The 16922-nt window shown below is 36.9% G+C and overlaps 1 protein-coding gene across 3 annotated transcripts in view; it reads right to left on the reverse strand.

Annotated features, from left to right (window-relative positions):
• The window catches only part of ERCC5 (ERCC excision repair 5, endonuclease), a 37642-nt gene extending 21324 nt beyond the window's left edge, over positions 1–16318 (reverse strand). The window contains exons 1-6 of one of the 3 annotated variants that reach the window (XM_053670342.1): positions 15907–16318; positions 6976–7151; positions 5206–5321; positions 4607–4693; positions 2959–3019; positions 167–310 (exon numbers count right to left, since the gene is read on the reverse strand). In XM_053670342.1, the coding sequence (XP_053526317.1) occupies positions 167–310; positions 2959–3019; positions 4607–4693; positions 5206–5321; positions 6976–7151; positions 15907–15994 (672 nt within the window). In that variant the 5' untranslated portion in view covers positions 15995–16318. The other 2 variants (XM_053670344.1, XM_053670345.1) reach the window with 2 other exon arrangements.
• Positions 16319–16922: the final 604 nt, after the last annotated feature.

Genomic DNA, 16922 nt, shown 5'->3' on the forward strand with positions numbered 1-16922 from the left:
GTGGAGTCACTATCAGATGATCTAATTTGAAGAATTTACCAGTGAATTCCCTCCTACCTTTGTACTGGAAACATACTGTATAAGTAATGCTTATCGATTTTTTTCTAATGAAAAATATTGCTGCAGTTCTCAATTCTACACATTAATGTGCTAGAATATACTTTACCTCAGGCATTGCTTCAAATAATGTTCTTCTTCGTTTTGTAAATTCTTTCATATCAGTCAAGATTTCATGCTTTATTTCAGGGGGCAGGCTGGTGAAGTCTTCAGACTCAATGTCTACTGCATGAGGATTCTGAAAGAACTCTTCCTGTAAAGAGTAAAACATTCATACACTTAATGCTATTTATCATGATAGACATTTTTATGTTTATGTCAACAGAGTTCTACATAATCTACTACAGGCTAAACACAATTGTACAGAATATACAATAGGTATCTAAGTGAATGGCAGATTAGGGAATGTACCTATTCACTCATTCATTCATTCAAAGGAAAAAATACCAGGCACCTGTAGCGTGCCAACCACTGTTCTAGGTGCTAAAGTATTATAAAGATATACCAGGTAGGGTTCCTATGCTCAGAAGTGAAGAAAGACATAAACAAATAAGTAAACAAGACATGATGAAAAATAAAGCAGGGTATTCTGATAAGAAAATTAATTAGAAAAGAAGAGGGGAAAAAAACTTCATAGAGAAGATACCCACTAAAAAATGACCTTGAATAGGGATGTGAAAGACAATAAAAAGTATTCTCAAGGACAAAGCATTACAGCCAGAGGGAACCAAGTGCAAAGGCTTGATGTAGGGATGAACGTTATGAATTTAAAGAATACTTACTATTTCCTTAATTAGATTAATTTTATTTTGCTCTTAAACTAAAGTTAAAAGTGAGAAATTTCATAGATATGGAAAATTCTAAAACATTTCTAAATTTTAACTAATTACCAAGAGTACTTTAAAACTGTTCATCAGTAAAGAAAATACAATAATGCAATTTGCTCTCCAATATGTTGTTACCTATGTGCAAATCAACGAGCACTTAGGGTAGACCAGTCATTATGCTCAGAGCTTCTCATGCTTTCCCTCACTAATGTTCTCATCAGCTCTATAAGGAAGGCTTTGATATTATTTTGTTTATAAAAAAAAAACAATAAAGCCTTGGTGAAGTTAATTTTGCCTAGGATAAAACAGCTCATGAACAGAACCTGGACTTAAATGAAGCTCTTTCTGACCACAAGGTTCAAGGTCTTTACCAAGATTACTATCAGTTGAGGGATCCCAGAGTTTTAGCTCAAAAGTCTTCGATGAAATGTATCGAAATTACATTAACTTACAAAAAACAGTAAATTTGGAAATCAAAGAATATTACCTATTTTGAGAACTTAAAAAATTTTCAAAAACTTGTACATGCTGTTACCTCAATTTGTAAAAATGTTATTAAAATATGTATGATATTAAAATATCTTAATACCACACATACTCTAAAACATGTCCACAGGTTCTCTAACCCACATCTTCTCTAATTTCCCTTAAATTAAATATGGGCATCCTTCATATGTTTATAATGAACAGAACTTGGTATAAGGAATGCTGCACATTCCAAAGCTGACTAGAAAGGAAACACAGGTCCTGCCTGGCACTTCCTCTTGGGATGCCTACCCCTGGAACACAGTGCCATGCTGTAGAAGAGCTCAGGCCATGTGGAGATGTCGTAGGCAGGTGTTCTAGCTGACAACCAGCATCAACAACTGGATGTGCAGACATGCAAGTGAGGAGACCTTTGAAGAGACTCCAGTCTAACTACACCAACACAGGAGATGCTGATAGGGAACTGCCTCAGTGAGTTCATCAGAACAGTAAGAGATGATGATAACAAATTATTGTTTTCCCACCACTAAAGTACAAAGCAATAGATAACTGGAACATATAATATTAATGCACAGACATACATTTACATATATATATATATATGAGAGGGGACCCCCAAAAAACTGGAATTATTTTCTGGAGAGTGGGCCCCTTGTATTACTGGCTTCTCCCACTAGGTGAGTGTTCTAGTAACCCATCCTTACCAGTGAGCCAGCTGGCACTGTTGTAAGAGGCTGCATTTGGCTTCAGTGAAGTTTTATGAAGACTCAACACGTCTGCCCATTTCATGATGGGTGATTTACAAGTGCACCCGATCACATCGTGCTGAGCGTTCAGCAATTTTTCACCAAAACAGTATGATCCTTGTGCCACACTCTCCCTAAATCACCCAATCTCACCTGGTGCAACTTTTTTTTTTCCCCAGATGAAAAAAGTCCTCAAAGAGAAATGATTTTCAGATGTGGAAGAGGTGGGGGGAAAAGGCAGAAGCACAGAAAGGCATCAAAATCAATGAGTTTAAAAACTGTTTTGAGCAGTAGGAAAAAAGGTCTCAACGGGTGTATTATATCAAATGGAGAGTACTTTGAAGGTAACTGAAGTTTAAACTTGTAAGAATAAATACACAATTTTTTATAAATAAATTCTGGTTTTTTGAGGGTCCCCCCCTGTATGTATACATGTACACATACCCAAATATACATATGATCAACCATGTCAACCATAATAGGATGTGGGATGAACTAATATACACCAAAATGTTACTGTAAGTTATTTCTGGTTGGTACATGTTCCATATTTCACACAAGCATGTATAACTATCTATATTTATTTACTGGCTGGTAGGTATAAAAGAAAATGGTTTATTTTGAATTCTAGATATACTATAATCCCATATATATGTATATGCATGTGTATTTTACATATACACATGTACACATGCATACATATGATACATAGTAAAAAGGCATGTCTTTATTATTTTTATCAAAAACTCTTCATAAATTCATATTACTTCATTAAAAGTATTCATTTTAATGCCATTCATTTCATAATAGCATAAGTTGTGAATTTGAAAGTTATTTAATACCTGTAATGCTTGTTTTTGATTCATTCTTTCTTGCCATTCTTTTTCATCTTCCTCTTCTGAACTGAAAGTCAAATATACATTTACAATACCTGTGATTTAATGACTACTTACAAAATATTTCTTGAGTTAGGGGCTACAATGGTGAAAAAGAAGGCAAGACACAGGCCATCACTGGTCTCACAGTCTGCTGGCAACATGTGTTAAGTGAGAAATCACAACACGGTCTAACAACTTCCATCACAAGGGAAGAGCAGGTAGCCAAAACTATGATAGGCACCTCACCCCATTTGCGATGTCATGAAAGCTTTTGGAGTCTCCTGTAATCACACTGTTTAGAAAAGCATGTGATTAGATGGAGAGCATGATGACAGCTAGGATGGGGTGTGGGGGGGGTTAGAGGGTGGAGGAATTGAGCAAAAAGGAAAAAGGACCCATAGACATGGACAACAGTGTGGTAACTGCTGGGGGGATGGGGATATAAGGGGACTAACTGGTAAAGAAAATAAAAATACAATAAAGATTAAATCAAAAAATTAAAAAGAAAAGCATATGATTAACATGTTGATGTTTCATCCTAAAAAAAAAAGAGAGAGAGAAGCTAGGAAATGTTTTAAGCAAGGAAATGACAATATCAGATTTAGGGTTTAACAGAGTCTATACTACAAAGCAGAGACTATGCTTGGCAAAAAGGGGTTCCTAAAAAGGGAAAGATTAGAGTCAGAGAAAGAAATTTGAAAGCCAGTACAATAACCTACCAACAATATTATGGTGGCAGTGATGAAGATCAAAAGAACTGGGCTGAGCCCTGGCTCAGTTGGTTGGAGCGCCATCCTGTAAACCAAAAGGTCGTGGGCCCAATTTCAAGTCAGGGCACATGCCTAGGTAGTGGGTTCAGTCCCCAGTCAGGGTGCGTACAAGAGGCAATCAGATGATGTTTCTCTCTCCTATCAATGTTTCTTTCCCTCTCTCTTTCTCTCCCTTCCCCTCTCTCCAAATTCAATAAGCATGTCTTCCGGTGAGGTTTAAGAAGAAAAAAAGAACTGTGCTGAGTTTAAAAGTTACCTAGCCTCTCTGGAGCCCCTACAGAAATAAATGGGGCTAGGTAGAGGACACCAGTCGAAGTGGTCCTCTACTTGTACTTCAACTACAGAAGCTGCTGATGATTAACAGTCAGCCAGAAAAAGTCCACAAGGCAGACTGAGAAAGAGTGGTGAGACAGATTCTCAGCAGGTACCATGTTAAATTGAGAACTATAAATCATCTACTGGATTTAGCAAGAAATTTGTTATATGTGGTCATTCAGTGTGGTGGTGTGAGAGAGAAGACACACAGGGATGAGAAAGAGGTAGAGACAGCATGTATAATCAAAGAGTAAGAGTGTAATCAAAGTGTAAGAAAAACTAAAATTCATATCTTCCTGATTATAAATTAATAGTCTTAGCATAGGCTCTACGGAAATAAAAAACCACCACAAACCACAAAAATAATTATTAATAAATAATTCAGTTTCTGAGAAATATTCTAAATAGTGTCAAGAATGCTTACTTTAGATGCATTAATTCTCACATGCCTTAACATGTAGATAAAACATAAAGGTTTAAATCTGTCTGAATATAGTGATAATAAATATTTGTAAATAAACATTTACCTATTTTTTTCTTCCTCTAGTAAAGGTGGTAAAGCATAGATGTCATCTTCTCTTTGAACTTGAGTAAGACTGGGTAGTTCTTCATCTCTAAAAAGTACAGACATGCTTAAACAGTGACGATAAGTAATAGTATCAACAGTGCTCCCCCAATGATTTCATAAACCATGCTTAGGAGGAGAGAAAGGGAAAAACACAGGGGCAATGGGTTTCTCCCCTGCTGACCTGGATGCCCAGGCCACAGTAGTGAAAAATAAGTACAGCCTTCAAAGAGGATTCTTGCTGCAGCTCCTCAGTGCCTGGGCCGTAGCCTCAAAAGTATAGACACAAAAAAAGACTGACATGAAAGTAAAATGTAAAAATTTTTAAAAAGTAAAACATATATACAATGTAACAGCATGGCTTTGTTTATCAAAGTGAATACATGCAGAACAGTTTTCACAACTTCAAATTACTAAATGAAACAGACATGCCCTTATCATTCTCATTTTACCCTCTATTTTCTGCTAAGACTTAAAACTAGGAAAAGGCAGCCACAGGAATTCCATGCAAAAATTAAAAAGGCTTAAATCAATCTTTAACTAATGTAATTCCCCTCTTGCCTTTTGCTTCTTAAGGCAGTTTTGACAGCTTGTCTTTTCAAAAATGTTTTCAAAAGCTTCTCTGTAGTTTTTTTTGAGTCATGAGTTGCCAAATCCTTTTTGTGCCTTCTCTTAGCCTGTGAAAAGAATGGGCACAAGATTTTACTTCAGAGTATATTAAAAACATTTCTGTGATTTTTTTTCCCCACATAGAATTTGGTTTTCTGAGTTTTTAGACTATAGGTGTTTTATTCAACAGTATATTCTGTAATTGTCATACCAGTGGATATCTTTACGTTTCTCTTATGTAAAGAACACCTAGTCTCCACCCAGCTATTACTTAATGGACTGGCTATTACAAATTTGGAAAACTATTAATTTACTTTCACTTTATTTTGAATGTTTTCAAGAAGCCTAAAACTTAATGAAATATAATTAAGTAAATATTTCCCAAAAGGGATTACTAACTTATTGTTTAAAATGCCAATGCTATGCCAAAACCAATTTCTGGTATTAGTTTTTATAAAAATACATTACTTATATGTAACTCCGTCCTTCAATATTCAAGATTATATCATAAGAAATCCTAAGATGTATTGGAATATCTTATAAGAAATGTCCAAGTAGGACAAAATGGAATAATCTCCAAGCTTCTGGAGACTATTCCTTTTCCTTTTTTGAAACTGAAATTTAATTTGACATGTAACATAGTTTAAGATGTACAATGTGTGTTGGTTTGATACACTTATATATTGCAATATGAATGCTAAAGTACAGCCAACTTCTTCATGAGGAGTTGGAGAATTAGAGATATGTTGTGTAAGGGTATATACAAACTCACAACTAGTAGATAATTTCTGGAGTTCTCTTTTTCTTTCCAGTTCTTCCAAAGGCTACCTGACACAGAGTACGCCTTAAATAATTAAAAACTGCAACATTCAAGTCCAGACCTTTTACCAAAGCAACAAATGTCCCCAAGAATTTACAAATCCATACTTTTATCCCATGTCCTCACTTAGACAATATCTGTCTGAAACGATTACAAGGTTATGAGCTGACATTTTCAACATAAAAAGGTCATATATCCAATTACTCCAAAGTTCACAACATTGTTCAAACCTTTTAAACTAATTTCAGAATAAAGAAACTCATATTCATTCTTTGATTAATTCAAACTGGGCAACACATAATAATACTGCTCACTCCTAAAATTCAATTCATCTTTAAAAGAAGGCTCACTACCAAGGAGGGTCCTCAATCTCAGATTCGCAGAAGCAACATAACCCGAACAAATATAGAACACCTAAGAAGGCGCTCTAAAAGCTAAACTCTTAGTTGTAACAATTTTAGTATTTTTATTAAAAGTTAAATTTTATCAATGCACTCATGATAGTCTTATATATACATCATTTAAAAATTTTTCTATCCGCACCTGAAGGTATGTTTAATGATTTTAGAGAGAGGGAGAGAGGGAGAGAAACACTGACTGGTTGCCTCTCATGTGCACCCCAACCAGGAACTGAACCTGCAACCTACACATGTGCTGACCAGAACTGAACCCGTAACCTTACAGTTTATGGGACAATGCTTCAACCAACTGAGCCACACCAGCCAGGGCATCATATATAAACTTTTTTAAAAGAAAAAGTATTTCTTTGTTCAAGATAACTTAAATTAAATTGGATATATGTCAAAATAAACCTTGGTTCCCAAAATTCTAAGGAGAAAATTAAAATTTTATCTGAACTTTCTTTCTAAGACTGTGCAAAGGAAAAAAATGATAATTCTTACCAAAGTCTGTTTCTTCAGCAGTGGAGTATCTCCATCAAAAACAAAGATAGGACGAATTCGAAAAAATAATAGTTTGCAGAGCCGATGAAACAAAGTGAGAAGGTGAGCATTTTCTATTGAGTTCCCATGGCGATCTCGGACTCCTTTTAGTGCTTGGTTTAACCAAATGCTAATATCTAGAAGAACTGTTAATGAAAATCATTTTGGAATTTCTGTCCTCATCCTCCCAATTTCAAATTCCTAATAACTGATAATCTTCAAACCTTGAAACTGAAGATTCATCACAACTGGTTTGAAATTTTAAAAAAATGTTTAGCCCTGACGGAATCTACATAAAACCATTAACTTGATTTGAACCCTTATTACTATTCACATACTGAATTTTCAAATCTTACATAAATACATACATGTACCCTTTAAAAAGTCACAGCAAAATTCATAGCAAAAAACTTAATTTGTTAACTAAACTAACTAAACAAATCTTAACTAACTTAACTAAACCTAAACTAACTTAACTAAAAATTCCACTTCCAGATGTTTAACCTCAGGAAATCATCATAGGTTTATAATAAGAGTTACTTATAAGAATGCTTGTTTATAATGATGAAAAAATTTTTAAATTTAAGTTTTCCAATTGGTCTTTTTAAGTAAATTATGATATACTGATTTGCTGGAATACCAAAGAGCCCTTAAAGATGGAAGTTGCAGAAAATAAAATCACAGGCACAAAAACAAGGAACAGAATGATAGTTATAAGAGGGGAGGTAGGGGGTTGGGAATGGATGAAAGAAGGTGAAGGGATTAGACAAAGAACATATATGCATCACCCACGGACATGAACAATGGTGTGGAACAATTGGTTGTGGAATGGGGAGGGCTGGAGGGAGAGGGGCAAAGAGGAAAAAATTGAGACAACAGTAATAGCCTGAACAATAAAAAAAAAATCCAAATTTAGAAAGATGGAAGTTACGGAAGCATATAGTGAAAAGACACTTACAAAATATTATTAAAGGAAATAAACAAGTTTCTAGAAGTATGGAAAACATAATTCCATTGTATAATTCCATACAATGCATTGTAACATGCATTGTTAACTATAAAAAACTAGAAATTTGGAAATCGAAATATTAAAAGAACTTATCTCTGTTGTGATTACATGTAATTCTTGGAGTTACCCTGGGCTCCAATTCAAACGTGTGTGTGTGGGGGGGGGGGGCGGAGGATGGGTACTGCAGGCAGAATGGACTAGAGAAACTTGAGAAGAGACTGGGGATAGAGGCTTTGGGACGAGAACAGAGAGAGTAGATGCTGGGATCCTGGTGCTGAGTCATCCCCATAGGGCAGCAGCCATCCTACTCAGGCAGACCTCTCCCTTCAGAGCAGCAGCCAGCGGCCTGAGGGGAAACAATAGCCCTGATCCCAGGAGAGACTCTGCCTTGCCCTGTGCGGCTTAAGCCTGACTGCTGAGTACACAGTGACTAGAATAACAATTGAAAGAGTCAGCCTCAGACAGCAGATCCTGGTAGTCTTGAACAGGCTGCCTAAAATCAGACAGGATCACCATCTGACATCACCAGAGGCAAATCCGGAAAGAAAAAACAGTGGTAAATACTAGACGCTACCGAGACAAAATCCACCATGGTCTTCTCCATGATCTGTGGTATTTTCTTTCTTGCAAAGCTTTTTAACTTTTATTTCTTGTCCTTTGAGTTTGGCATATTAAAATACTAGACTTTATACTACAGCTTATTTCAATTAGCATACTTACCCCCTTCTCTTACCCCATTTTATCTTCTTTCCTCATTATTTTTATTTCAAATTTTGTTTTCTTTCTTCCTACAACTTGTTTTCATTCCACACTCTTACTATTTCTCCATAAACCTCTCAAGACCAATTTTCTTGTCAATGATCATCTCATTTCTTTTTCATGCTCTTAAAATAACCATGTCCTCTATCCACATTTAGCAATCTTTGCTCGTTGGTTGTGGATAGGGTAGTTGTGATTGCATTTTTTTCAATTTTATCTCTACATCTTCACTAATTTTATACTTCAAATCTCAAATTTTACTGTTACCATCTTCTATTCTTTTTCATCTCAAATTTTAATTTTGCCCTGTCTCAGCCTGTTGTTCTTTTTTTCCTCTTTCATCCCGACTTTTTTCTTTTTGTCTCGTTTTTAAATTTTTCCCTGTTTTCGCCTGGTTTTCATTCCATACTCTTGCTATTCCCTCTCCTTCTGTCATCTCAAAATCACTTACCTTTCCTCTTCATATCTCTTAAGCTATTATTCTTTCTTTCTTTTTTTGCCTCTTATTCTCTTCCCACCTATATTAATTTTAGCTCATTTGTTGTTGATAGTGCTGTGGTGATTTTTCTCACCAATTTGGTTCCTGCTTTTTTTCATTTATTTACTTTTTTATCCTTTTTATCTCTAGTTATTTTAATTTCTGCATAAACCTAATACTATATATTTCCTTTCTCTTACTACATTCTATCCTCTTCATTCCCTTTTTTATTTATGATGTAAAATTACTTTCTCCCTTTGCATTGCTTTGATTCCCTACTTTTATTAGTGCTCATCCCTCTACTTCCTCAAAATCATTTTTCTTTCACTAGGTCATCACATACCCATTCTCCTTTCTTATAATATTAATAGTATTAATCTTTTTCACCCTTATTAATGCTAGTTCATTTGTTGTTGTTAGCGGCGTTGCTGGGGAAGTTATTTTTGTGGGTGTTGGTTTGTTTCCTGGGCTTAATGGTTTTGTACTGGCAGCATCTGAACAACAGCATACAAGATGTAGTGAGTGGAACGACCCACGGTCAAACACCTGGAGGGAGGATCCAACAAAAAAACGACCCAACAACAATCAAAATCCAATCATATCCAGAGAACCAACATACATGGCATAAAGGGCATCCCAAGAGTATCAAGTTCAGGAGATCAAGGAGTCTGCACCACTGAATCCCACAGCTCTCCTACCACAGAAGTTTACAACACAAAGACAGGGAGTCAGAACAGATCAATTTAAGAAGCAGAAGGAAACAAGAAGGGTCCCCCCAAAAATGGGAACACAAAGAAGCAACCCACAATTGAAATGAAAGGAAGAATCCCCAGAAAGACTGTAAATGAAACGGAGGCAAGTAAACTATCAGACATCAAGCTCAAAACAGTAGTTACAAGGAAGCTCAACGAGCTCAGTGAGAATTACAAAAAACTACAGAGAAGCTACAAGGAATTTACTGTGAACTACATCAGCATGAAAAGGACAGAGAAACTAACAGATACCAGAAGGAAACGAAGAATAACATTTCTGAATTGAAGAACACAGCAGAAAGAATCAAAAGTAGACTACATGAAGCAATGGATTGAAACAATGAGCTGGAGGACAGGTTAAAAAAAAACTCCCAGGAAGAGCAAGAAAAGGAAAGAAGGCTCAAAAAGAACAAAGAGGAGTTAAAGAAAACAGCAGGATGACATAAAATGTAAAACTATACATATAATAGGGATACCAGAAGGAAAAGAACAGAAGCAAGGGACAGAAAACCTGTTTGGAAAAGTAATGATGGAACTTCCCTAATTTGATGAAAGAAAAGGTCACACAAATCCAAGAAACATAGAGAGTCCCAATGAAGATGAACCCAAAGAGGCCCACTCCATCATAAGTAAGATTGCAAAATTCAAAGCCAAAGAGAGAATCTGAAAGGCAGCAAGGGAGAAAGAAGATGTGACATACAAGGGGGCATTAATAAGGTTAGCAGCAGACTTCTCAATAGAAACTCTACAAGTCAGATGGGAATGGCAAGAAATATCCCAAGTAATAAAACACAAAGGCCTGCAACCAAGACGCCTACTCTACCTAGCATGGCTCTCATTTAAAATGGAAGGTGAAATAAGGAGTTTCCCAGATAAAAGAAGGCTCAAGGAATACATCTCCACCAAACCAGCATCCAAGATATGCTAAAGGGACTACTTTTAAGGGGATGAAGAAAAAGAGTGAGAGAGATAGAAACACAGGTACAAAGGAAGTAAAATGGCAATGAATAAGTACCTATTGATAATAACCTTAAAAAAAGTTGCCCCAAGAGGGAAGTTCTTACTGATACAGGCATATCTAAAAAAGAGAAACATATCAAATAAACAAACTAACCCTTCATCTATAAGAACTGCAGAAACAAGAACAAACAAAGCCTAGAGTGAGTACAAGGAAGCAGAATTCAATAACATAGAGACTAAAAAAACAATTCAAAGGATCAATAAACTCAGTAGCTGGTTCTCTGAAAAGACAAACAAAATTGACAAGCCTTTAACCAGACATCAAGAAAACAAGAGAGAAGACAAAAATAAAACCAGAAATGAAAGAGCAGAAATTACAACATACCACAGAAATACAAAGGATTGTAAGAAATTACTATTAACAGATATATGCCAGGAAATTTGAAAACATGAGTCGATGGACAAATTTCTAGAAACACATAATCTTCCACAACTGAGTAAAGCAGAAGCAGAAAGCCTGAACAGACCTATGAAATTGAAGCTGTAATCAAAAAACTCCCAGCACACAAAAGTCTTGGACCAAAGTTTCACAGGAAAATTTTACAAAACATTTGAAAAAAAGCTAACCCCTGTCCTCAAACTATTCAAAAAAATTCAAGAAGAGGGAAGACTCCCAAACTCTTTCTATGAGACCAGCATCATCCTAATCCCAAAACCAGATAAGGATACAACAAAGAAAGAAAACCACAGGCCAATGTGGCCAACTAACATAGATGCTAAAATTCTCAAGAAAATATTAACAAATCTCATCCAGCAATACATTAAAAAGCTCATACACCATGATCGAGTGGGATTCATCCCAGAAATGCAAGGATGGTATGATATTCACAAATTAATACACATGACACATCACATAAACAAAAGGAAAGACAAAAATCACAAGATCATATCAAAGATGCGGGAAAAGCATTTGATAAAGTACAGCACCCATTTATGATAAAAACACTGCAGAGTGGGAGTAGAGGAAGTATACCTCAATATAATAAAGGCCATATACAGGAAACCTACGGCCAACATCATACTCAATGGGCAAAAACTAAAAGCTTTCCCACTAAGATAAGAATGTCTACTTTCACCATTTCTATTCAGCAAAGTATTGGACACTCTAGCCACTAGCCACAGTAATCAGACAAGAAAAATATATAAAAGGCATCCAAACTGGAAAAGAGGAAGTAAAACTATGACTGTTTGCAGATGATATGATAGCATACATAGAAAACCCTATAGACTCCACCAAAAAACTACTCATCCTAGTAAGTGAATTTGGAAAGGCAGTGGGATACAAAGTCATATGCAGAAATCAAAAGCATTTTTATACATAAAGAACGAAATATCAGAAACAGATATAAGGAAAAATATCCCATTTACTATAGCAACAAGAAAAATAAAGTATGTAGGAATAAAGATAACCAAGGAGTGAAAAAGCCTGGACTCAGGAAACTACAGAACACTGAAGAAAAATTAAGGAGGACACAAATAAATGGAAGCATGTACCACATTCATGGACTGGAAGAATTAACATCATCAAATGGCCATACTACCCAAAACAATTTATGGATTCAATGCAATTGTTATTAAAGTACCACTGACATATTTCAGAGATAAAGAACAAACATTTCAAAAATTTATATGGAACCATAAACAATACCAAATAGCCTCAGCAATTTTGAGAAAGAAAAATGAAGTAGGAATAGCCAATATCAAACTATATTACAATGCCACTGTAATCAAAACAGTCTGGTGTTGCCATAAAAACAGGCACATGGATCAATGGAACAGAATAGAGAGCTCAATAATAAACCAAGTCTTCATGGCCAATCAATATTTGACGCAGAGAGCAGAAGCATAAACTGAAGCAAAGATAGCCTCTTCAACAAATGGTGTTGGGAGACCTGGACAGCTACCTGCAAAAAACTGAAACTCAACCACCAATTTACACCATACACAAAAATAAATTCAAGGTGCAGTATCACAGAAGTCCTAGAAGAGAACATAGGGAGGAAAATCTCAGATATTTAACACAGCAGGATCTTCACAAATATGTCCCCTAGAGCAAGGGATATAAAAGAAAGAATAAAATGGTACTTCATCAAAATAAAAAGCTTCTGCACAGCTAAAGAAAACATTACCAAAATGAAAAGGGAATCAACTGTATGGGCAAATATACTTGCTAATGATATTTTGGACAAGGGTTTGATCTCCAAAATATATAAAGAACTCACATGACACCACACCAGAAAGACAAACAACCCAATTTAAAAAATAGGCAAAAAACCTGAACAGACACTTCTGCAAGAAAGACATACGGAGGGCCCAGAGACATATGAAAGTATGCTCAGCACTAGTAACCAACAAAGAGATGTAAATTAAAACCACAATGAGCTACCACTTCACACTGGTCAGAATGGCCATCTTAAGCAAATCAACAAACAACAAGTGCTGGTGAGGTTGCAGAGAAAGGGAATTCTAGTACACTGCTGGTATGAATGCAGACTGGTGCTGCCACTGTGGTAAACAGTATGGACTTTCCTCAAAAAACTAAAAATGGAATTGCCTTTTCAACTGGCAATTCCTCTGCTGGGATTATATCCTAAGAATCCTGAAACACCAATTCAAAAGAATCTATGCACCCCAATGTTCATAGCAGCATTTTTACAATATTCAAGTGCTGGAGATAGCATAAGTGCCCATCAGTAAATGAGTGAATCAAAAAACTATAGTACATTTACACAATGGAATACTATGCAGCAGAAAGAAGGAAGGAGCTCCTACACTTCTCGATAGCATGGATGGAACTGGAGAGCATTGTGCTAAGTGCGATAAGCCAGGCTGTGAAAGACAAATACCATATGACCTCACCTATAAGTAGAACCTAATCAACAAAACAAACAAGTGAACAAAACAGAACTAGAGACATGGGAATCAAGAACAACTGACAGTGACCAGACAGGGGAGGTGGGAGTAAGAGGAGAAATAAGGGGAAAGTTCAAGTTAAACGGCCAATGGACAAAGGCAACAGGATGGGGTAGGGGAGGGAGGACTGAATGTGGGAGGTGGCAGGGGAGAGTAATGAGGGAAAATAAGGACAACTGTAATGAGCAATAAAATAAATTAATAAGTTAATAAATAAATAAATAAATACAGACAAGCACTAGGCTATAAATGGTAAAATGGCCCATTTATTTTAGGGATCTAAGAGTAAAGTATGTCATGGGTAATTTCCTTATTAACAAAACAAAAATTTGAATGTGTTTCAGGTATGTGAATTTGATTCCCATGAAAATGAACAAAGCAAAATCAATTACAGAACCAAATATACTTAAGTTATAATAATCTCCATACACATACATATATATGAGGTTATCATTATAACTTGAGTATATGTGAATCCACTGTAAATGACTCATTCTTTCAAAAAAGACCCAAAACCCCATGAAAATGATTAGTTTTGAAAAAAGCTTCTGAGACTTCTGAAAATAGATACAGTGGTACCTTGGTACTCATCATTAATTCATTCTGAAACTTACGACATGTGCCAAAACCTCATTTTCTCTTGCAGCGTGGCCTCCTGACTCATACAAGTTCTAGCAAGTGCAATGAGTCCCGAGCAAGTGCCAAGTGGTGAAATATATTTTTCTCATCAAAATGCAATCAATACAGGGTTTGACAAGTTTTGAAGCTGACGAGTACCAAGGTATGACTGTAATCTAAATTAAATGCTTTGCCTTTCCTTATTTTGAGCGACTTTCTAAAAACAGGGAATGCTGAACTTCATGTGCCATCTCAAGGATTTTACAAATAATTAATTCTTCATATGGGTTGCAATGTAAAGTAGCCTAAATATTTACTGAAATTTAAAGGCTCCCATGACTGAAAACTACTTTTGTTCACATATAGTTCTATAAGAAAATACTTAAAAAGCAGTGATTTGAAGAACCCTAAGAAGGTAGCAATATAGCATATGCTGTAAAAAAAAACTTTCCTTTTTCCCCTTGGTACACTGCATAAAAACTTTTAAACCCAAATCTATTACATAAGTATTTCAAGATTACTCACATTGTACAAAACATAACATAACATTAATTATATTATGCATAGGTTCTCATTCAGGGAACTAATGGAAGGTACCACCAGCTTTTAGTAAAGAACAATAAAAAAAATGCTTAACAAGGAAATGAAATTTCAAAAACAGAATTCACGGTGTTTTGATAACGGACGAAAAATTTCATTCCAAACACACAAACAAAACCAGCCAAACATGTACAAAAACAAGTCCTTAAAAACTCCACCATAGGGGCAGAGAGGAAAATAATTTACTGTACATCTTTTGAATTTTTTCAATGCAGTGTAGTACCACATACACGTCCTATTCCGAATATTTATTTTTATTTTTATATTTTAAGGTAAAAAACCTGTCCACACTATCCTTCCTGTAAAATAAATGGTGCAACATTCAATACAGCAGGGAACACTACCAGTAGGAAACCCACTTCATTTTTCTCCATACTTTACCACATTATCAGTGCCATACACTATTCTAATCTTCCTTCATTTAAATGCTTCCTTTATCCCTCATAACAACCTTCTGTGTGTAGACGCCCTCCCCTCCACTTTTCAGCTGAGAAAACTAAAGCACTGAGGCGCATGAAGCACTGCCCCTAAATGATAAAACCAGGATTCCAATCCCGAGTGTTACCATCGCAAAGCGGGAGGAAGGGTGGGGGGTAGAAAACGTTGACGATATTCTATAGCTCACCACTGAGTGACACCGTCATCCTACTAACACCACCACTCTGTGCCCAAGGGAGAGACCAGAGGGAGTAGGCGAGACGCGAATTACGGCATCACGAGTACCAACGCTGCGTTAAGGATACCCACGGCCAGGATCTTCCCTTCAAGGGTTTCTGGGCTAATCTGTCGCCCGGAGCACTCCAGCAACTTCCAGAGCCCCTGGACTCCCATGAGGCAGGAGCGTCTTTAGAACGTAAGACGTTTTATTCCAATTCTTCTACAATCCGCTGCCCCTCCGAACTCCGGAAGAGACCTGCCGCAATTTAGGAAAGGCGGTTCCCAGAGGCTGACACCGCCTCCCGGAACACAGACGGAATCAGAGAACGGTGAATGGTCCAAGGCAGAAAGAGCTCCTTACAGCTCGGGCCTCTTCCGCCCAGCGCTGTAACCAAAACCTCTGCACTCTTAATGGGAGACCGGATTGAGGGAACCAGGCAGGCGAGATGAAGAGCGTGTAAGCATACCTCACTCACAACCCGAGTTGGGTCGTAAACCCATGCAAATGGCACCTCTCGGATTCCGTTGTATAAAGCGCGCGCAGAACGGAAGTCTGGCTTCACACCGCCCACGCTGCGCTGAAGCATTCCGGAAGTGAGGGGTCAGCTCCGCCCCGGTGTTGGTTGTGCTGGTGGCTTTTCTTCCCCGTTGGCTGACTGTCGCACGTAAATGTTAAAATTGTGTGCAGTGTTTACTTCCTAAGGTGACCGTTTTCTACGAACTTTTTGGGTATCAGTTTCTCCTCACTGGTCACCACTAATGTTAATAGTGAACACTACTGGTACTAAGTATCGTTTGCATTTGAAGCTTTAGAGGAAATCGGCAGCCATCTCAAGAAAAGATACATAGCGCAGCACTCAAGAAATAACTAGGCTTCTTTGCTTCCTGCTTCTGTAAGCTGCTTGCTGATTTCGCGCCAGAAGTAACGGGCTGCCCCTAACCCTAAAAGCAACTGCACCCCACAGCTCGTGGCCCAGAATTTGGAAACTGCCTCCTCTGGGTCCGCATGCCTAAATGAAGGAACCACTTTGCTTCCTCCAGTGTTAGACCCGAGTTCTTCCCGCAACAAAGTGAGTGACGACAGAAAGGTGGATGCTTGGCT

This window comes from Artibeus jamaicensis, unplaced genomic scaffold, assembly GCF_021234435.1.
Source record: "Artibeus jamaicensis isolate MK-2021 breed Jamaican fruit bat unplaced genomic scaffold, CSHL_Jam_final contig_559, whole genome shotgun sequence".
In the NCBI taxonomy this organism is placed as follows: domain Eukaryota; kingdom Metazoa; phylum Chordata; class Mammalia; order Chiroptera; family Phyllostomidae; genus Artibeus; species Artibeus jamaicensis.